Genomic DNA, 21,538 nt, shown 5'->3' with positions numbered 1-21,538 from the left:
CTGTCATCCCTCTATCTGTTGTCTCTGTGTTCTTCATCCTCCCATCAATAATCCTTCTGTACACAGTCCCTCTATCTATCATCCTGCCATCCATAATCACACCATCTGTCATCTGTCCATTCATAATCCTTTGTCATCCCTCCATCAATTTTTCCATCCGTTATCCAACTCTGTGCACCCATCAACTCCCTTCTTATTCCTTATCTTTGTCTTTCTCTCTATCCCTTGATCTGTCTGCATCAAGCCATTATCCAGTTGTCTGTCCATCTTGCTCACTCTATTCATCTCATTATTTAATTTGCCATCTCTCCATCACTCTGTATCCCTCCGTTCATCCATCTGTTCATCCATTTATCAGTTTCAGTTCCAGCTGTTATTCAGCTAACTTCCCTCCATTACACTATCATCCACCCGTCTGTACTTATTAACCCACTATTCATGTGATCAACAAAATAAATAGAACTCATGCTCTGCTCCATCGATCTGACAATACACACATTCAAGGGGGGTGTGTGTGTGTGTGTGTGTGTGTGTGTGTAGGTGCTGAACGTGTCGATGTTCTGATGCACTCATCGTGGGAGAAAGAAGCAGGGCCAATGCGCTTTGCTCACTTCCTGTTCTCCAGCTGCGTGGTGAGGCTGCACTTCCTGTTCCACGCCTTTGTGGTGTTGCCAGCGTGTGGACGAAGCTAGCGGAGCTGTGGTTCTGCACTGCTTTTTCTTTTATTTTTTTATATAACTTATAGAGAAACATTTTTAATGTTTTAGATGATTTTATAAAGACAATCAGCTGTAAATCAGAAGTTTATAAAGTGAGTGAGGATTTAAATAATCTTTCTAACTGAGCTCCCTTACACGCGTTACCTTATCGTCCTATAGTTTTTCAGTTGCCATAGTAACAACACTCCAGGACAGAAACTGATTGGCTGCCAGAGTCGCATTATTATAATAAAGTTTTATCAGGAACATTTCAGCTACAGACAGAATGTCGGCGTCTCTTTCCTCGCGGTGTAGCCTGTCAGTGGAGATGTGTCTGATGCTAATGAAGCTAACATGTAACTGAAGCGTATGGCTACTATTTTAGCATTGTGTGCTAAATGTGCATATGGGGGGGGGGGAATGAGCTGCAGCAAAAAATACATTTCTTCCTCAGCATCAAACTTGGGTGAAGGGTGTGGCCCACATATAGAGGGCGGAGCCTAAAACCTGAGTGTTAGCGTTGGTTGGGATGATGGATTTGTATCTGGAAGTTTTAAAACCGACTGGGAAACGGTGTGTCACAAAGTGACTGATTTTGTGGTCAGTGCTAATCTGGTGGCTATAAACGGAGACTACATGTGAGCTACATTAGTGCTGTAGCTCCTCCCAGCTGATGGACTGTGTTTGTGTTGAAGGGATGGGGGGGGGGTCTTTTTTTTTTTTTTTTTGGTCCAAAATGATCACGACCTCTCGGATTGAACTCTTTTATTATCCATTATAATATTGTTATATATCTATTAAATATATAATTCTATATTATTCTGCACAGACTGTGTGAAAATGTGAATTGGTGCTGATTTATTTTGTATTTAAGTTTTATTTTATTCTCCATTAGAATGTAACACTTCAGCAGAAGAAAAAAAATCTATCTTTAAATCCTAGTTTTATTTGTGCTTGGCTTTTGTTTATTTTGAGTTTTAATCATAAATCACGAAAAGCTTATTAATGAGAGGATGTGCTGTTCCCATGGTGATGGTAACTATGGTGAGGGGTGTTGGGGGCTGATGGGGTGGCAATGCATATTTATGAGTTCGTCATAATTTGTTTTAGACTCCGCCCCTCATTGTCCATGTGTAGAACTGCTGAGTGTGTGTGTGTGTGTGTGTGTGTGTGTGTGTCTAATATATTAGACTGTATATAAGTGTTTTTTATTCTATTTACAAAAGAAAAATGTCCGCTGTTGCATTTCCTGTTTGTATTTATGTCTGGAGAAAAAACTTTTGGAGCAAAATAAACCCGGGCTGTGATTTCACTTCTTACTGCAGCGGCACTGTGACCTCCACCCCCTCCCCCCGGTTACACAAGCTGCCACACCCGTTTCTCCCTCTCTCTCTCACTGAACTGCCACACCCCTCTCTCTCTCTCTCTCTCTCTCTCTCTCACTGAACTGCCACACCCCTCTCTCTCTCTCTCTCTCTCTCTCACTGAACTGCCACACCCCTCTCTCTCTCTCACTGAACCGCCACACCCCCCTCTCTCTCTCACTAAACGGCCACACCCCTCTCTCTCTCACTGAACCGCCACACCTCTCTCTCTCTCTCTCTCACTGAACCGCCACACCCCTCTCTCTCTCTCACTGAACCGCCACACCCCTCTCTCTCTCACTGAACCGCCACACCTCTCTCTCTCTCTCACTGAACCGCCACACCTCTCTCTCTCTCACTGAACCGCCACACCTCTCTCTCTCTCACTGAACCGCCACACCTCTCTCTCTCTCACTGAACCGCCACACCCCTCTCTCTCTCTCACTGAACCGCCACACCTCTCTCTCTCTCTCTCACTGAACCGCCACACCTCTCTCTCTCTCTCACTGAACCGCCACACCTCTCTCTCTCTCACTGAACCGCCACACCTCTCTCTCTCTCTCTCACTGAACCGCCACACCCCTCTCTCTCACTGAACCGCCACACCCCTCTCTCTCACTGAACCGCCACACCCCTCTCTCTCACTGAACCGCCACACCCCTCTCTCTCTCTCACTGAACCGCCACACCCCTCTCTCTCTCTCACTGAACCGCCACACCCCTCTCTCTCTCACTGAACCGCCACACCTCTCTCTCTCTCTCACTGAACCGCCACACCTCTCTCTCTCTCACTGAACCGCCACACCTCTCTCTCTCTCACTGAACCGCCACACCTCTCTCTCTCTCTCACTGAACCGCCACACCCCTCTCTCTCTCTCACTGAACCGCCACACCTCTCTCTCTCTCTCTCACTGAACCGCCACACCTCTCTCTCTCTCTCACTGAACCGCCACACCTCTCTCTCTCTCACTGAACCGCCACACCCCTCTCTCTCTCTCACTGAACCGCCACACCTCTCTCTCTCTCTCTCACTGAACCGCCACACCCCTCTCTCTCACTGAACCGCCACACCCCTCTCTCTCACTGAACCGCCACACCCCTCTCTCTCACTGAACCGCCACACCCCTCTCTCTCTCACTGAACCGCCACACCCCTCTCTCTCTCACTGAACCGCCACACCCCTCTCTCTCTCACTGAACCGCCACACCCCTCTCTCTCTCTCTCACTGAACCGCCACACCCCCCTCTCTCTCACTGAACCGCCACACCCCTCTCTCTCTCTCTCACTGAACCGCCACACCCCTCTCTCTCTCACTGAACCGCCACACCCCTCTCTCTCTCACTGAACCGCCACACCTCTCTCTCTCTCTCTCACTGAACCGCCACACCTCTCTCTCTCTCACTGAACCGCCACACCCCTCTCTCTCTCACTGAACCGCCACACCCCTCTCTCTCTCACTGAACCGCCACACCCCCCTCTCTCTCTCACTGAACCGCCACACCCCCCTCTCTCTCTCACTGAACGCAGAAAAGTGTTTTTCTCCCTGATGGATAGAAAAGGTTCACCAGAAGTATGAAATAAAGTGAGATTTTGAGTTTGATCTCCTACAGCAGAGCGTCACCCAGTGAACCCGTCCATTCCTGTGTGTTTATTTGAAGCCAGCAGCCATGTAAATATCCGGGGTGTGTATATTTCTGTAAAGTTGCTTCGTGATGATGTCCGCTGTTCAAAGCGCTGCAAGAATAAAACTGAACCGAATTAAAGTGAATTAAATCTGTGAACTGGACCCTTACGAAAATTTACCATGGTTACTATGGTTTTACCATGGTTTTTATGTAGTAACCATGGATTCTACCATGGTATCTCATGGTTATTCTAAGTACTATGAACCAACCATCGTATTACTATGGTTCATCCATGGTAGTAACCATGGTTCTACTATGGTATTTCATGGTGATTCTAAGTACTATGAACCAACCGTAGCATTACTGTGTACTTACTTATCCATAGTATTGCAGTAGCTGTGGTAGCATCATAGTTGTATGTGTAATAGGTCATAGTAACTACGAAATTAGTTTAAAAAGAGATAGTCTGATTTTAAAAGGATGCACTAACTGTAGTATTACCATGCTTTCGTCCAACGGTCAATGCTGTAGAGAAGGATCTCGATTAACAGCCCAGATACATTAACATTTACTTAGAACCTAAAAATTTAAGTGAACATTGAGGTAAAATGCACCATGGTTTTCATGGTTACCCCAAAAAAACATGAAAACCATGAATAACTACAAACCATAGTAAAACCATGGTTAGTTTTCATAGTAAAACCATGGTTAGTTTTCATAGTAAAACCATGGTTAGTTTTCATAGTAAAACCATGGTTAGTTTTCGTAAGGGGAGGTTAAAGTTCACATAAAACGTGATGCGTTTACAGGTGATCGGGCCGGAAAGCTCATTCTGCTGATTTACTGTGTAATGTTTCTCACGAAGACTCGAGCACAGAAAATTAATCATTTGGACCAGGAGTGTGGAATTTATTAACCATCATTATTGTTTAAAACTCCACACTGTCGGTGGGAAAGATGGAGTTTTATTTATTCACAGAGAGATCAGCTGCGATTTCAGTCCTAATATTCCTAATTTCGTTTCTGATGGATTTATTGTTATTGCAACTTTATAAAACTTAACCAACATCCGTGGGAGATCCTCTAACTTCCGGGGAGAACAGGAAGTGTCGCTGTAGCAACACTTCCGCGTGCGCTTGTGTTGGAGGCGGGTCGGTTGCGCGCGCGAAGCTAGCATTTCAAAGTAAAGTAAAGACTTGCCTGAATTAACCGGTTTATTTCATGTAGTTTAATATAATTTAATAAAAGTTATTGAAATCGTCGTGTGCGATGGAAAAGCGGAAAGTTGAGAAGTTAAACTCACCGGCTCACTTCATGACGACACATTTATCAGGTTAGTGAGAAAGCGCGAGCGCCGGTTAGCTTAGCCAGCGGTTAGCTTAGCCAGCGGTTAGCTCAGCCAGCGGTTAGCTTAGCGCCGGTTAGCTTAGCGCCGGTTAGCTTAGCGCCGGTTAGCTTAGCGCCGGTTAGCTTAGCGCCGGTTAGCTTAGCCAGCGGTTCTTTCCCCAGTTTCAACAACCGCACGCTTTCTTATAAAGGCAGCAGCTTTAATCGTGCTAAAATGATAAACATGGTTTGCCACACCTGCAGGAAACCGCAAAAGTGAAAAACACACCAAAGCTTTCTTCCAAAGGCAGCGCGTCGTGCTCGAATGAGAACAGCGAATCACATTCACACTGCGCGCTCCTGTTTGAATCGGATTGAAATGTAACAGTTTTAAAACGTTGCAACACGGTAAATGCGCCGATTCATTCCAAAGGGAGATCACACCGGGGCGTGGAGTCTCCCAGCCGGATCCGGGGAAATATGATTTTCATCCGTGTTTAAAACACCAGCAACACAAGCCTGTCATTACAAGGTTATGAAAATGAATTGAGAATGAATTTAATTTGCAAAAAAGTTAACATATAATAACAGTAAAAATAGCAGTGATAATTATGAACATATGCATTTTAAAGAGATACAACAATTAAGGAGCATCTCAGGAACAGATGAAGAAGAGGATCCATCTGACTGAAGTGCAGCGCTGGCGGCTCAGTCTGCAGACAGACAGACAGACAGACAGACAGGCGGCGGGTGGGTCAGTAGGCTATACAGGTCCTATTTTCAGTAGCAGTATATATTTTTAGTAAAATCAATGCCATTTGGCCAAATACATACCAATGTTAATGAGACGGCTGGGCCTGCACCTTGGCGCAGAGCTCTCCGATGTTTGGGGTAACTGAAGACCGTCTCAGCCTCAAATCTTCAACATCTCAACACCTCCCAGTCTTTACCGATGTTTAGTTTAATTGCTGCTAAAGCGGAGAACCCAGCACACCACACACTGTGGTCTGGGACAGTGTGCGTCGCCGATCCAACTGAAGCCCAGACCCAGATAACTGTCATCGTATTTCTTCCTTTTTTTTTTTTTCCCTGTCTGATTTTCATCTTCACATCGTTTACCCTGCTGCGATCTCCTTTCCTCCCTTTCCTCCGTCTCTTTGCCTGCACTCCGCATTTCTCCCACATCCGCTGCAATCCCGTCTCCCTCTCTTCTCTCCTCCTCACCATTGCCCCCGATTCCTCCCTATCTGTCGGGGTTTCTCCTCCTTCATCCCTGATTTGTGGTGGCGCATTTAGTTTTGCCGATTTCAACCAGTTGAGCATCGCAAATGAATGAAGCCACAAACTACTGCAGAACCGTTACGGCGTAGCAGAAGAGTTAAAAATCGCCATTACATTTTTTATCTTGCGCACCACACTTTGGGAAACCCTGGCCTAGCGCCGGTTAGCCTCGCCAGCAGCTCCAGAGCGTCCTGAGGAGAGACGGAGTGCAGCGGCTCTTTTTGCAGCTGAAGCGGTGTTGGAGCTGAAGCGGTGTTGGAGTTGTGTTGGAGCTGAAGTGGTGTTGGAGTTGTGTTGCAGTTGAAGCGGTGTTGCAGTTGAAGCGGTGTTGCAGCTGAAGCGGTGTTGCAGCTGAAGCGGTGTTGCAGCTGAAGCGGTGTTGCAGCTGAAGCGGTGTTGGAGCTGAAGCGGTGTTGGAGCTGAAGCGGTGTTGCAGTTGTGTTGCAGCTGAAGCGGTGTTGCAGCTGAAGCGGTGTTGCAGCTGAAGCGGTGTTGGAGCTGAAGCGGTGTTGCAGTTGTGTTGGAGCTGAAGTGGTGTTGGAGTTGTGTTGCAGCTGAAGCGGTGTTGGAGCTGAAGCGGTGTTGGAGCTGAAGCGGTGTTGCAGTTGTGTTGCAGCTGAAGCGGTGTTGCAGCTGAAGCGGTGTTGCAGTTGTGTTGGAGCTGAAGCAGCGCACACAGCACGCGCTGTCACCGTCTAGTCACGGTTTGAGTGAGCTGTTCATGTCCCTGGTTGAGTGCAATGTCATGTCTTTATTTCATCAGATAAAAGTGCAGATCAGATGTTACAATTGAAAATAGATAAAAAGGTAATGAATAATAATTACAATATTTACATTTATGAAAAAATACAACAAAAATTTTTTACACACAAATGAGGAAATGACTGAAACATTTGCCGCTTTTCCACTACCAGCGCGGCTGAGTCGGGCTGAGCCGTGCGGTGCTGAGTCGGGCTGAGCCGTGCGGTGCTGAGTCGGGCTGAGCCGTGCGGTGCTGAGTCGGGCTGAGTCGAGCTGAGTGAGGCTGTTGGAGTTGCATTTCGACTACAACCGCGCTGAACCGTGCTGGCTGGAAGTGGGTGGACACATTGGGTGGAGTTAGCGAAAGTGGGTGGACGTCACGTGATGTCGTTAGGCGGCGCAAACAGTGACATCAGTGATCTTTTAAGCGGTAGTCTCACGACCCGGAGAGTAAACAATAAACATGGAGGACATGGAGTCGTTAGTGTTGCTGGTCTTGGTGCTGTGGCTTGTTGTCACTGACAACGCCAACAGATACTGGCAAGAGCGTATAGATGAGGCGAGGCGCATAAGGCTTCAGAAATTCTCGTAATTCGTAATTCTTCCGGGTTTACGGTGTTTACAGATCCCAGCGCGCTCGCGGGGCGTGTGTGGGCATGTGAGGACACTCCTCCTCACCAATCAGTGCACAGGGGAGTGTCTGCTCACGCCCCTAGCCCCACTCTGCTTGGTTTGGTTCGCTTCAGCCCCACTCCAAAACCGTGTGAGTTTTGGGTGCTGAGCAGGGCTGAAGCGAGCGGAGTCGTGCTGCTCTGAGGTAGTCGAAATGCAAGCCGTGTCAGGCTGAAGCGAGCTGAAAAAGGGTAGTGGAAAAGGGCCAATTGATGACTCATTCTGTACTAGTCTTGTGTTCGACCAGTTAAATGCTTTCTCGAGTGTGTATGTCCCGCCCCCAGGGGCGTGTCTTGCTCTACAGTAGCAGTGGTTTGTCAGTGTGTTTTTAAAGGGGAGAGCCGGGAAGCGACCCCTGATTTCATCTTCAGTGTGTGTGATATGCTTACAGTCTCAAAAGAGAAATAAAAACATAAAATATTCCAGTAAAGAAATACTTTAATTATTTATTGATTGATTAAAGCAGCAGAATGTCAGAGTTTAGTCTTCAACCATCAGCTTCCAAATCAGTCTGATGGCTCATTGGCTTGTAAGGGTGAGAGTGGCTCGTCTTCAGTCTCATCTCCTCACCAGTTCACCAGTTGCACCACAATGCGAGTCTGGGGGCGTGTCCCTGAGAGACGTCTCGCGAGAACTGCGTGACGCTTTACGGCACTCTGTGAGGGAAAACTCGGACATTGGTGCTGGACTAAGTGCTGTTGTGCTGGTGAGTTTGTCAGAAGCCTCCAGGTTCTGGAAGGTTAATTTAGTTGGCGAGCTGCTCTTTAGGCCAATTTATGCTGACAACCCAGTCCTCGCAGATAGCGTCGCAGACAGTGTCTGCGTAGCCCCCCCCACCTTCGCAGACGCTCTGCGCGCACCTCCCAAAAATTGTGACCACCACAGAAGCCTCGCAGACAGCGCCGCAGACAAGAGGGCTCTGATTGGTCCACTCTACATCTGCTGTACACGCACTTCCGCTTCCCTACTTTCCTGGTTTGGTTTGTTTTCACGACCGCCATTTTTAAAAACACAAGCGAAGATGGAGCAGCATGAAGAGCGGTTGATTGAGGAAGTGAGGAAGTACGTACATCTATACGACTCCAGTTCTAGTCATTATAAAAAAAAAAAGTTCTAGTCATTATAAGTAACCGGAGGATAAACACTCCACTAACCACACCCACCAACTACTCCTAGCGACTTCGCGACCCCTTGCGTTGTGCCGGTGAATAACATCGCGCACGCCTAAACTCCCCGCTCAACGATAAATTACAACTGTCTGCGAAAAGCTATCTGCGAAAGCCTTGTTGCAAGAGCATGCAGAGGCCTTTTGTCCATTAGAAATATCAGTGTTAGGAAGGTCCTGGTTATGTTAGCATAGCATGCTACTATTCCGAATTGCATGCGGTATTTGTGCAAAGTTCAGCTGCAACACAGCAAAAAATAAGTCTGAGCTGCATGTGGGACTTAAAGACATGAGTAGTGATCTATCTCACGGCTAACGGGAAAACAATGACTGTCCGACAGCAGAGTTACGCCACGCCAGCGTTATTTATTAAACATTGTGACGTTTGCTGGAACCTTATGAGTGTTTTCCCTGTCTCATGGAGATTTATCACTTTTTCAGATGACAGAAGTCATTTAACCTCAGTCCTGTCTCAGGGGAGCATGAACATAAATAAATAAATTGTGCACCAAAACGTCTGTTCAGTCTTTATCGATCTCGCATCAGATAAGCCTTGAAAGCTTGTAATTTTGCAAGCAAATTTCAGCGAGCTTGTAATAAATTACACCACCCAGTGTGTGTAATGTGTAATACGTGTCTAGATCATGTCGATTTCACACAAAATCCACATTCAAATGATTCAGTATTCAGTGTGTACAACCTGAAAATGCAAACATGGTATTTCAGCAAAATTAAACTATGTTGTTGTTTGTGTTCATCTCTGATATCACAATAAATAAAAGTATCCAGTCATATTTGTGTAAAATTCTGGAATATGGCTCTCCATCATCACTCGACTTCTGACATTTTGTCTTTTTCAGCGTGGAAATAAATGCACGAGTACATCAGTGGCATAAACTGGTTTACACTCCACAACTGTAGGGGGAGCCCTGGAGCCAAAAATACACATGCTCATGTACTGTTGCTTGAAATGATTGTGTGTGTGTGTGTTAGGTGTAACCCGTGCCTCCTCTCCGCAAGCCCTGCTCACTCCATCTCACTTCACTGTGACCTCGACTCCGACCTTGACCTCTGTGACCCCCATGTGCCCCGTCCCCTCCCTCGCACCCCATAGGACAGATCCATGGACCCCCCTCACACACACTCAGCAGGAAGTGATGCGGCTCCACACGCACTGCTCACGTGTTCCAGTGAGGGAGGAGCTGGGGAGGAAGGTGGAGAAACTAAAGGAGGAGCTGAGAGAGAGAGACGGCATCATCAGCAGGCAGGCACACACACACAGAGTGACCACATCTCATGCTGATGCAGTGTAACCAGGTTTTCAATGCGGTGAATGAGTGTGTGTGTGTTTTACAGACAGTGTATTGATCAAGAGGACTTGGGTGCTGAACTTAAGCAGAGCAGACAGAAGGTAAACACATGCACGGAGCTGTAGATTTGTCCTTGGCCTGTTTTCTAGTCTTAGATTGTGACTCTCTCTCTGTGTGTGTGTGTGTGTGTGTGTGTGTAGCTTGCAGAGCTGCAGACAGAGTATGTGTTGCAGCGTCAGCAGTGGGAGAGACAACTTCACAATTCTAAAGAAGAAACACACAGATTACAGAAAGACACACAGGAACAGGTAGCGCATACACACACACACATATATATATATAACCATAGAACTCATTTGAGTATGTGTGTGTGTATGCAGGTGCAGCAGATGTGTGAGCATCATGCAGCAGAGCTTTCAACTTTGACTCACACCAGCTCAGAGCTGCAGAACACACTCCACACTCTCACACAGGAAATGACATCACTCAGACACCAGGTGGAGGAAGTGACATCAGAGAGAGATGAGCTGAAGGAACAGCTGAGGTAGATACAACGAACAACAGTGTCAGGATGTGTAGAACTGGACCCCAGCCCTGACACACACAGTGTGTGTGTGTGTGTGTGTGTAGTGCTCTTAGAAGTGAGAAAGTGGAGCAGGCTGAGACTCTGCGCAAGTTACGCAGTTACATTGGCGCACACACAGGAGAAGAGGAACAACACACTATTGTAGAGGTATATACACACACACACACAGGACGAGAAACAGGCATAAATAAACTAGCATGTTAGCTATTTGTTGTTGGGGTATGTTTGTGTGTGCGTATACACACACACACAGTGGTGCTTGAAAGTTTGTGAACCCTTTAGAATTGTCTATATTTCTGCATAAATGACCTAAAACATCATCAGATTTTCACACAAGTCCTAAAAGTAGATAAAGAGAACCCAGTTAAACAAATGAGACAAAAATATTATACTTGGTCATTTATTTATTGAGGAAAATGATCCAATATTACATATCTGTGAGTGGCAAAAGTATGTGACCCTTTGCTTTCAGTATGTGGTGTGACCCCCTTGTGCAGCAATAACTGCAACTAAATGTTTGCGGTGACTGTTGATCAGTCCTGCACACCGGCTTGGAGGAATTTTAGCCCGTTCCTCCGTACAGAACAGCTTCAACTCTGGGATGTTGGTGGGTTTCCTCACATGAACTGCTCGCTTCAGGTCCTTCCACAACATTTCCATTGGATTAAGGTCAGGACTTTGACTTGGCCATTCCAAAACATTAACTTTACTCTTCTTTAACCATTCTTTGGTAGAACGACTTGTGTGCTTAGGGTCGTTGTCTTGCTGCATGACCCACCTTCTCTTGAGATTCAGTTCATGGACAGATGTCCTGACATTTTCCTTTAGAATTCGCTGGAATAATTCAGAATTCATTGTTCCATCAATGACGGCAAGCCGTCCTGGCCCAGATGCAGCAAAACAGGCCCAAACCATGATACTACCACCACCATGTTTCACAGATGGGATAAGGTTCTTATGCTGGAATGCAGTGTTTTCCTTTCTCCAAACATAACACTTCTCATTTAAACCAAAAAGTTCTATTTTGGTCTCATCCGTCCACAAAGCATTTTTCCATTAGCCTTCTGGCTTGTCCATGTGATCTTTAGCAAACTGCAGACAAGCAGCAATGTTCTTTTTGGAGAGCAGTGGCTTTCTCCTTGCAACCCTGCCATGCACACCATTGTTGTTCAGTGTTCTCCTGATGGTGGACTCATGAACATTAACATTAGCCAATGTGAGAGAGGCCTTCAGTTGCTTAGAAGTTACCCTGGGGTCCTTTATGACCTCGCCGACTATTACACACCTTGCTCTTGGAGTGATCTTTGTTGGTCGCCCACTCCTGGGGAGGGTAACAATGGTCTTAAATTTCCTCCATTTGTACACAATCTGTCTGACTGTGGATTGGTGGAGTCCAAACTCTTTAGAGATGGTTTTGTAACCTTTTCCAGCCTGATGAGCATCAACAACGCTTTTTCTGAGGTCCTCAGAAATCTCCTTTGTTCGTACCATGATACACTTCCACAAACATGTGTTGTGAAGATCAGACTTTGATAGATCCCTGTTCTTTAAATAAAACAGGGTGCCCACTCACACCTGATTGTCATCCCATTGATTGAAAACACCTGACTCTAATTTCACCTTCAAATTAACTGCTCATCCTAGAGGTTCACATACTTTTGCCACTCACAGATATGTAATATTGGATCATTTTCCTCAATAAATAAATGGCCAAGTATAATATTTTTGTCTCATTTGTTTAACTGGGTTCTCTTTATCTACTTTTAGGACTTGTGTGAAAATCTGATGATGTTTTAGGTCATATTTATGCAGAAATATAGAAAATTCTAAAGGGTTCACAAACTTTCAAGCACTGCTGTATATATAAAGTGTGTGTGTGTGTGTGTGTGTGTGTGTGTGTGTGTGTGTAGAAGCTGCAGAAGGAGAAAGAAGCATTGTCTTTATCTGTGGAGCTGCTGAATGTCCGAGTCAAATCTGCTCATGACATCCTGATACTACAGGAGAGAGAGCTGGGGGAGCAGGTCACACACACACACACACACCTTGTATAAAGATCTTGCACACGTAATGGAAACAAGTGTGTATGTAAAGAAAGTTAATTTTGACTCCTGATAATTGTGTGTGTGTGTGTGTGTGTGTACAGTGTGATCCTCTCCATAAATGTAAGTCAGTTCAGTTGTTGAGTTTGTGGAGAGAGAAGGTCTTCATGCTGCTCATACAGCTACGATCGAAAGACTCGCAACTACACACTGAGAACACACGACTATACCACACGGTAACGTCCACACACACAGACACACACAAACACACACACACACAACTACCCAACAGAGTCATGCATATATAACCACACTGAAATGGTAACACTCATACCATTCAAAAAAATCACAGTGAAACACAATAACGCACACATTGTGTATTTGTTCTTCGATCAAAGTGATGCTCCTACTCACCCGTGTGTGTGTGTGTTTAGGTCTCTGACCTGCAGCAAGAGGTTCAGAAGCTGCAGTCACACATCGCTTTACTACAACACAACCTTCAGGACAAAACGGCACAACTACAGCTACACAACATACACGCACAGGTACACTCCTCCTGCACAGGTACACTCCTCCTGCACAGGTACACTCCTCCTGCACAGGTACACTCCTCCTGCGCAGCTACACGACATACACGCACAGGTACACTCCTCCTGCACAGGTACACTCCTCCTGCACAGGTACACTCCTCCTGCACAGGTACACTCCTCCTGCGCAGCTACACGACATACACGCACAGGTACACTCCTCCTGCACAGGTACACTCCTCCTGCACAGGTACACTCCTCCTGCGCAGCTACACGACATACACGCACAGGTACACTCCTCCTGCGCAGCTACACGACATACACGCACAGGTACACTCCTCCTGCACAGCTACACGACATACACGCACAGGTACACTCCTCCTGCGCAGCTACACGACATACACACACAGGTACACTCCTCCTGCACAGCTACACGACATACACGCACAGGTACACTCCTCCTGCGCAGCTACACGACATACACGCACAGGTACACTCCTCCTGCACAGGTACACGACATACACGCACAGGTACACTCCTCCTGCACAGGTACACGACATACACGCACAGGTACACTCCTCCTGCGCAGCTACACGACATACACGCACAGGTACACTCCTCCTGCGCAGCTACACGACATACACGCACAGGTACACTCCTCCTGCGCAGCTACACGACATACACACACAGGTACACTCCTCCTGCACAGCTACACGACATACACGCACAGGTACACTCCTCCTGCGCAGCTACACGACATACACGCACAGGTACACTCCTCCTGCGCAGCTACACGACATACACGCACAGGTACACTCCTCCTGCGCAGCTACACGACATACACGCACAGGTACACTCCTCCTGCGCAGCTACACGACATACACACACAGGTACACTCCTCCTGCACAGCTACACGACATACACGCACAGGTACACTCCTCCTGCGCAGCTACACAACATACACACACAGGTACACTCCTCCTGCGCAGCTACACGACATACACGCACAGGTACACTCCTCCTGCGCAGCTACACGACATACACGCACAGGTACACTCCTCCTGCACAGCTACACGACATACACGCACAGGTACACTCCTCCTGCGCAGCTACACGACATACACGCACAGGTACACGACATACACGCACAGGTACACGACATACACGCACAGGTACACTCCTCCTGCACAGGTACACGACATACACGCACAGGTACACTCCTCCTGCGCAGCTACACGACATACACGCACAGGTACACTCCTCCTGCGCAGCTACACGACATACACGCACAGGTACACTCCTCCTGCGCAGCTACACGACATACACGCACAGGTACACTCCTCCTGCACAGGTACACGACATACACGCACAGGTACACTCCTCCTGCGCAGCTACACGACATACACGCACAGGTACACTCCTCCTGCACAGCTACACGACATACACGCACAGGTACACTCCTCCTGCGCAGCTACACAACATACACGCACAGGTACACTCCTCCTGCACAGGTACACGACATACACGCACAGGTACACTCCTCCTGCGCAGCTACACAACATACACGCACAGGTACACTCCTCCTGCACAGGTACACGACATACACGCACAGGTACACTCCTCCTGCACAGGTACACGACATACACGCACAGGTACACTCCTCCTGCACAGGTACACGACATACACGCACAGGTACACTCCTCCTGCACAGCTACACGACATACACGCACAGGTACACTCCTCCTGCGCAGCTACACAACATACACGCACAGGTACACTCCTCCTGCACAGCTACACGACATACACACACAGGTACACTCCTCCTGCGCAGCTACACAACATACACGCACAGGTACACTCCTCCTGCGCAGCTACACAACATACACGCACAGGTACACTCCTCCTGCGCAGCTACACAACATACACGCACAGGTACACTCCTCCTGCACAGCTACACGACATACACGCACAGGTACACTCCTCCTGCGCAGCTACACGACATACACGCACAGGTACACTCCTCCTGCGCAGCTACACGACATACACGCACAGGTACACTCCTCCTGCACAGCTACACGACATACACGCACAGGTACACTCCTCCTGCGCAGCTACACGACATACACGCACAGGTACACGACATACACGCACAGGTACACGACATACACGCACAGGTACACTCCTCCTGCACAGCTACACGACATACACGCACAGGTACACTCCTCCTGCACAGGTACACGACATACACGCACAGGTACACTCCTCCTGCGCAGCTACACAACATACACGCACAGGTACACTCCTCCTGCGCAGCTACACAACATACACGCACAGGTACACTCCTCCTGCGCAGCTACACAACATACACGCACAGGTACACTCCTCCTGCGCAGCTACACGACATACACGCACAGGTACACTCCTCCTGCACAGGTACACGACATACACGCACAGGTACACTCCTCCTGCGCAGCTACACGACATACACGCACAGGTACACTCCTCCTGCGCAGCTACACGACATACACGCACAGGTACACTCCTCCTGCACAGGTACACGACATACACGCACAGGTACACTCCTCCTGCGCAGCTACACGACATACACGCACAGGTACACTCCTCCTGCGCAGCTACACGACATACACGCACAGGTACACTCCTCCTGCGCAGCTACACGACATACACGCACAGGTACACTCCTCCTGCGCAGCTACACAACATACACGCACAGGTACACTCCTCCTGCGCAGCTACACGACATACACACACAGGTACACTCCTCCTGCGCAGCTACACAACATACACGCACAGGTACACTCCTCCTGCGCAGCTACACGACATACACGCACAGGTACACTCCTCCTGCGCAGCTACACGACATACACGCACAGGTACACTCCTCCTGCACAGGTACACGACATACACGCACAGGTACACTCCTCCTGCGCAGCTACACGACATACACGCACAGGTACACTCCTCCTGCGCAGCTACACGACATACACGCACAGGTACACTCCTCCTGCACAGGTACACGACATACACGCACAGGTACACTCCTCCTGCGCAGCTACACGACATACACGCACAGGTACACTCCTCCTGCACAGCTACACGACATACACGCACAGGTACACTCCTCCTGCACAGCTACACAACATACACACACAGGTACACTCCTCCTGCGCAGCTACACGACATACACGCACAGGTACACTCCTCCTGCACAGCTACACGACATACACGCACAGGTACACAGGCTTCCCAAGACCACAAAGGAATTTTCTCTGTGTGTGTGTGTGTGTGTGTGTGTGTGTGTAGGTGCTGGAGCAGCAGCTGTGTAGTTCTGTTGAAGAGAATGAGAAACTGAAAAAATATAAAGAGAGCAGTGAGAAATGTGCTGCACACATTACTGATACAGTACACAGGTAACACACACACACTTCTTACATTAGATTAGTTAACACTTTCGTCTCTCATACACTAACTGAAATCAGTCATTTAAACATCAGTATTAACTCTCTCTCACACTCTCTCTCTCTCTCTCTCTCTCTCTCTCTCACTCACACAATGTGTGTTTAGGATGAGTGTGTGTGTTGGGGAGTGGGCAAGTCAGTTTGAAGCTGCTCAGTGTCATATGAGTGCTTTGACACAGAGACTCAACTTTGCCAACGCACGTCTCCACACAGTGCACGGTAAGTGTGTGTGTGTGTGTGTGTGCGCGCGCAATGGGAATTCATGCTGCATTCATGTGCTATGGGAATTATGGTAAATACCAAACGCCGACATGGAAAGCACACATGAACGCCCCCTCTTGTGGTATTTTCCACTGGGCAACTCGTAGAAAATTTTGATACACGAGTTGCCGAGATGAGATGAACTTTAACCTTTTCAACATGGCGGCGAGCGGTACAAGACACTTGAATGGTAAGCATTGTACGCTACTAAAGTTTTTTTTACTAGTACTAGTGGGTAGTTTTTGGTGTCTATGCAATGTTGCGTCATTAACAAGTGTAATATAATACGTTAGAAATCCGTTTCCTTTAAAAATGTGTTATAGTTTGTTTTTACCTCTCCAGAGCAGACGCTATTGCTAACGATAACTAACTATTGCTAACTTGAATCTGGTCCATCTTTAATTTGTCAACAACAACAAAAGCATGTGAACACAACACACTGGTAAATACCACTTCCCAACTGGAAAATATCATCTTCCCATAGCACATGAACGCAGCATCAGACACTCACTCAGGTAAAGAAAACACAGTTGGGTACTATTTTGTTCAAGTTCACTGTTAAGATATGAAGAATGCAGTGTGTGTGTGTGTGTGTGAGAGAGACAGAGAACAGAGTGCTCATGTGTTTAATGAAGCGTTTGATGTTTTGCTGCTATTCTCCAGTAAAGAACACCTAACATTTGCCTGTTTATTTATAGCTCTACACCCAGACACTATTAGGTTACAGTCGCTGTGCTGAGCAGTCAGTGGATTATGCTTGTGAATAAAACCTTTTCTCTTTACATGATGATATGAATGCCATCACTATACAGGCTAAAGTTGGTGGTTTGCTGGTGAGGCGTGGGTGGTTGATTTAACATGTTTATGTGGGTTGGCTCTCTTAACGGGGTGGGTATTAAAAGCCCTGACCCATGGCATCACTACAAGCCACACTTTGGACAGCATCTGCCTCTCCACCATGACAGCTTCTTGTTGCAACTTTCCAGCAGCGTGGATGTTGAGTTTTATGTCATGATGCATGAGTTTTTGCAATGCACAGCTGTCAGAAAAACACACTGACATCGATAAAAGGAACCGATAACCTCAGAGGCATACAATTCTGACAGATCAGACCATTTGGAACTGGTTCTTGATTCCCATCTCATGTTTGTGTAGGTTTGCTGATGAGGAAAGAAGCTTTATGGGAAGCACAACAGGCCACAAAACCTGCAGAACTTACAACTTCAGACAGGTGTGTGGGGGGGGACCCCACCAACAGTCCCATGTCCTCATAACTCCCGTCACTGCAGCTGGAAGTAAAATCAGTCCCTGGTTCAGTTAGTTCTGGTTTCTGAAAAAGTCCTCAGTGAGAATCCAGGAACCTTTTCACAATGAGCCAAAGAAGACCTGAGAGATATTCAACTCCAGTTCAATTTACCGTATTTTCCGGACTATACGTCGCTCCGGAGTTTAAGTCGCATCAGCCAAAAAATGCATTATGAAGACGAAAAAAACATATACACATCGCACCGGACTACAAGTCGCACTTTTTTGAAGGGTTATTCTATCCATAGAATCTGTGATTGTATCTGATAAGCGGCGCGTGGTTACTGCGCGACTGCATTGTTTATTTAATAAACGAACAGCTGAGCAGTGATGACGCGCCCTTTGCCCTGTAAGTAGCCTAGTCTGATTATTTTAAATATCTACTACTATCTTTAACCCTTTGGTGACTGACCCCTTGAAAATGGTTCCTCCAGGAACGATGACGTTTCAGTTGTCAAGACAACGGAAAAACTAAAATACAAAAACAGAAAGATACATCACAATGCTCTTGTGCACAAAACAAAATGCTCTTGTATTTGTATTTTAGTTTTTCCGTTGTCTTGACAACTGAAACGTCATGGTTCCTGGAGGAACCATTTTCAAGGGGTCAGTCACCAAAGGGTTAATACTATCACTATCGTTATTACTAATAGCCTATATTACTATTATTATAACTAATATTAGTAGCCTATTACTGATGCATTAATTAGTTTGCTTTTAGAATATTTTTACCGGTAGGGCTTATTATCGCCCCATGGCTCTTTCATCTGTGTTATTAAAGCTGTAGTCATCATCGAGGAGAGTCATTCTTCATTTTTGTCGAATTTTATTTCATCAAATCAGAGGTCAAGTAGGCTATAGGTATATCATCTCCAAAGACAGGTACGGTAGTAAAAACAACCGTCTAGTGAAAAAAAAAAACCAACAACCGCTTTTAAATCCCCTACTTAAATCCTTAAAATGAGTCATTTAACTCATGTCTTGTGTGATCTGATCTCCAATGGTGAAATAAACCGGTTGTGATGAGTACAGTCTGTTATTTTAGAAGATAAATGTAATATATAATTTAATATATAGACTAATAATTAATATTTTATAATATAATATCACGACATATTACTGTCTGTAACTGTTTGTCACTAAAGCGTTTTCTAAGATCATAATGTCTGATATTATTATTATTATTATTTTACACACACAATAAGCGCATGTGCGTAAAGTTATAGTAAACCATCCCCCGCCTTTTTTTTTTTTTTGAGTTGCCGGACCCACCCACCTCCTGCGTTCCGGGACCTCCCACTTCACAAATTAAGCACTGCCTAAAATCATTACATAACTTATTTAAATAACTATAGGCCTATCATTAATAATAAAACACAGGTCAATCAAGTTTATCAAGCTGATGATTTCACTCCAAATCAGCAAATCCATTGAATTCCTCATCCTCGGTGTCGCTTCTGAACAACTCTGCCAACTCCAGCGGCAGACGAAGCGCCGTTTCCTCTTCTTCTGCGTGGCTGTCGTCAGACTCGGCATCAGCTCCAGTTATTCCGCGGTGAAAAAACAAACAAACATATATACGTCGCACCGGAGTGAAAGGCCCAATCCCAATTCTAATTTCTACCCCTACCCCTCCCCCTTCCCCTCCCCCTTCCCCTTGGCCCTTCCCCTTGAAACTGAGCTACAAGGGATAGGGCTTGAAATTCAACCCTTACGTATTGGGATAGCCCTTCAACGATCGCATACGTCATCGCGTACCTCCGTCAGCGTTTACGTTAGCAAAACGCGACCAAATGCGTCATTGGCTGCGACCAGCCGCTACAGTCAGAGCCAGAGGCAGAAATCTCTGCTGGCAGGGTGTGATTTGTTAACTAACACCACTGAATGGGATATCTTTGGCGCTTCGTGCACCACATCCGACAGAATGAGGTGTCAGAACACTCATGTAAACAATAAAAGCGAGAATAACAGAACAAAACGTACGCAGTAAAGCAACCGAAAACAATACTCACTCCCAAAGCTTTTTAGCAGCAGCTTGGATTTCAGAAATCGCTGCTCATTCTCAGCTCGAAAGCGAATCAAGCGGCGTGTTTCCTCTGGATAACAACTTAAAACACGTAAATAATGGAGAAAATACATTTATGACAATCTTTCGCCGCGGGAACCGCCATCTTTCTGAAATCCGCATGAAATCTCGCTGAAATCCGCATGGCATTGTGGGAAATCACTCAAACCCCTTCGTTTGGAGTCAGCTCCAGGAAAATCTCCGTTTGGAGGGGTACAGAAGCCCTACCCCTTCCCCTACCCCTCCGCGTTAACTGGGATTGGGATACCCCTACCCCTTCACGTGAACGCGCAAAATGGAGGGGAAGGGCCAAGGGGTTGGTCCAAGGGGTGAAATGGGATTCGGCCTAAGTCGCATGGCCAGCCGAACCATGAAAAACAGTGCGACTTATAGTCCGAAAAATACGGTAATTCTGTTTATTTTGCGCTTTTAATCGTGTACATTGGCACAAAGCAGATTTATGGAAATACAGTCATAAAATAATGTTATCGATATATTATTTCGTTCCTGAAATGGTTCCTGAGAGAGTGCCTATATTACTGAAAAGGTTTCTTAAATGTTCCTTTGTTTGTGAATTTTGTTTCTGAACTGTATCACACACTGTGTGTGTGTGTGTGTGTGTGTGTGTGTGTGTGTGTAGCTGCATTGAGAGACTGCAGTCACAGGTGGTACTTCTGACCTCAGAGAGAGAGACACTCGCCCAGGAACTGAAACGAACACCACAACTGATCAGTAACGCATTGAGAGACCTACAGCTACAGTGTATATACACACACACACACACACACAGTGGTGTTTGAGAGTTTGTGAACCCTTTAGAATTTTCTATATTTCTGCATAAATATGACCTAAAACATCCTCAGATTTTCACACAAGTCCTAAAAGTAGATAAAGAGAACCCAGTTAAACAAAAGAGACAAAAATATTATACTTGGTCATTTATTTATTGAGGAGAATGATCCAATATTACCGGTACATATCTGTGAGTGGCAAAAGTATGTGACCCTTTGCTTTCAGTATCTGGTGTGACCCCCTTGTGCAGCAATAACTGCAACTAAACGTTTGCGGTAACTGTTGATCAGTCCTGCACACCGG

The 21,538-nt window shown here is 46.5% G+C and overlaps 2 protein-coding genes across 13 annotated transcripts in view; both read left to right on the top strand.

Moving 5' to 3' along the window:
• Window positions 1-2,010, top strand: part of stag2a (STAG2 cohesin complex component a) — a 78,759-nt gene extending 76,749 nt beyond the window's left edge. For all 5 annotated transcript variants that reach the window (XM_060912585.1, XM_060912586.1, XM_060912587.1 and 2 more), the window contains exon 34: window positions 541-2,010. In XM_060912585.1, coding sequence (XP_060768568.1) covers window positions 541-564 — 24 coding nt within the window. In that variant the 3' untranslated portion in view covers window positions 565-2,010. The remainder of the gene's footprint in view (window positions 1-540) is intronic.
• Window positions 2,011-4,827: 2,817 nt separating this feature from the next.
• On the top strand, window positions 4,828-21,521 carry cchcr1 (coiled-coil alpha-helical rod protein 1). Of its 8 annotated transcripts, XM_060912381.1 has the most exons (15): window positions 4,828-5,019; window positions 5,446-5,544; window positions 5,645-5,762; window positions 9,865-10,135; window positions 10,228-10,282; window positions 10,382-10,489; window positions 10,562-10,725; window positions 10,812-10,914; window positions 12,678-12,788; window positions 12,911-13,042; window positions 13,241-13,351; window positions 16,658-16,764; window positions 16,919-17,031; window positions 18,229-18,304; window positions 21,084-21,521. In XM_060912381.1, exons 3-15 carry the CDS (start codon window positions 5,678-5,680, stop codon window positions 21,241-21,243), a joined length of 1,596 nt encoding a protein of 531 aa, XP_060768364.1. In that variant the 5' UTR covers window positions 4,828-5,019; window positions 5,446-5,544; window positions 5,645-5,677; the 3' UTR covers window positions 21,244-21,521. The 8 variants fall into 8 exon arrangements, with proteins under 8 accessions (XP_060768364.1, XP_060768369.1, XP_060768366.1 ...); XM_060912382.1 differs by lacking the exon at window positions 5,446-5,544 and having other exon boundaries at window positions 4,951-5,019; XM_060912380.1 differs by lacking the exon at window positions 4,828-5,019 and having other exon boundaries at window positions 5,035-5,544.
• Window positions 21,522-21,538: the final 17 nt, after the last annotated feature.

The sequence above is a fragment of the Neoarius graeffei genome, chromosome 28 (assembly GCF_027579695.1).
Source record: "Neoarius graeffei isolate fNeoGra1 chromosome 28, fNeoGra1.pri, whole genome shotgun sequence".
Classification (NCBI taxonomy): domain Eukaryota; kingdom Metazoa; phylum Chordata; class Actinopteri; order Siluriformes; family Ariidae; genus Neoarius; species Neoarius graeffei.
Note: the sequence above shows the minus strand (reverse complement) of the source record. Positions and strands in the feature narration are given on the sequence as shown.

Excerpts from the sequence above, each read along its gene's own strand:
- cchcr1 (XM_060912381.1), top strand. The coding sequence starts at position 5,678 with ATGAAGAAGAGGATCCATCTGACTGAAGTGCAGCGCTGGCGGCTCAGT. Across the intron at positions 10,726-10,811 it reads GAGCTGAAGGAACAGCTGAG|TGCTCTTAGAAGTGAGAAAG; the intron begins GTAGATACAACG and ends GTGTGTGTGTAG. Across the intron at positions 10,915-12,677 it reads AACAACACACTATTGTAGAG|AAGCTGCAGAAGGAGAAAGA; the intron begins GTATATACACAC and ends GTGTGTGTGTAG.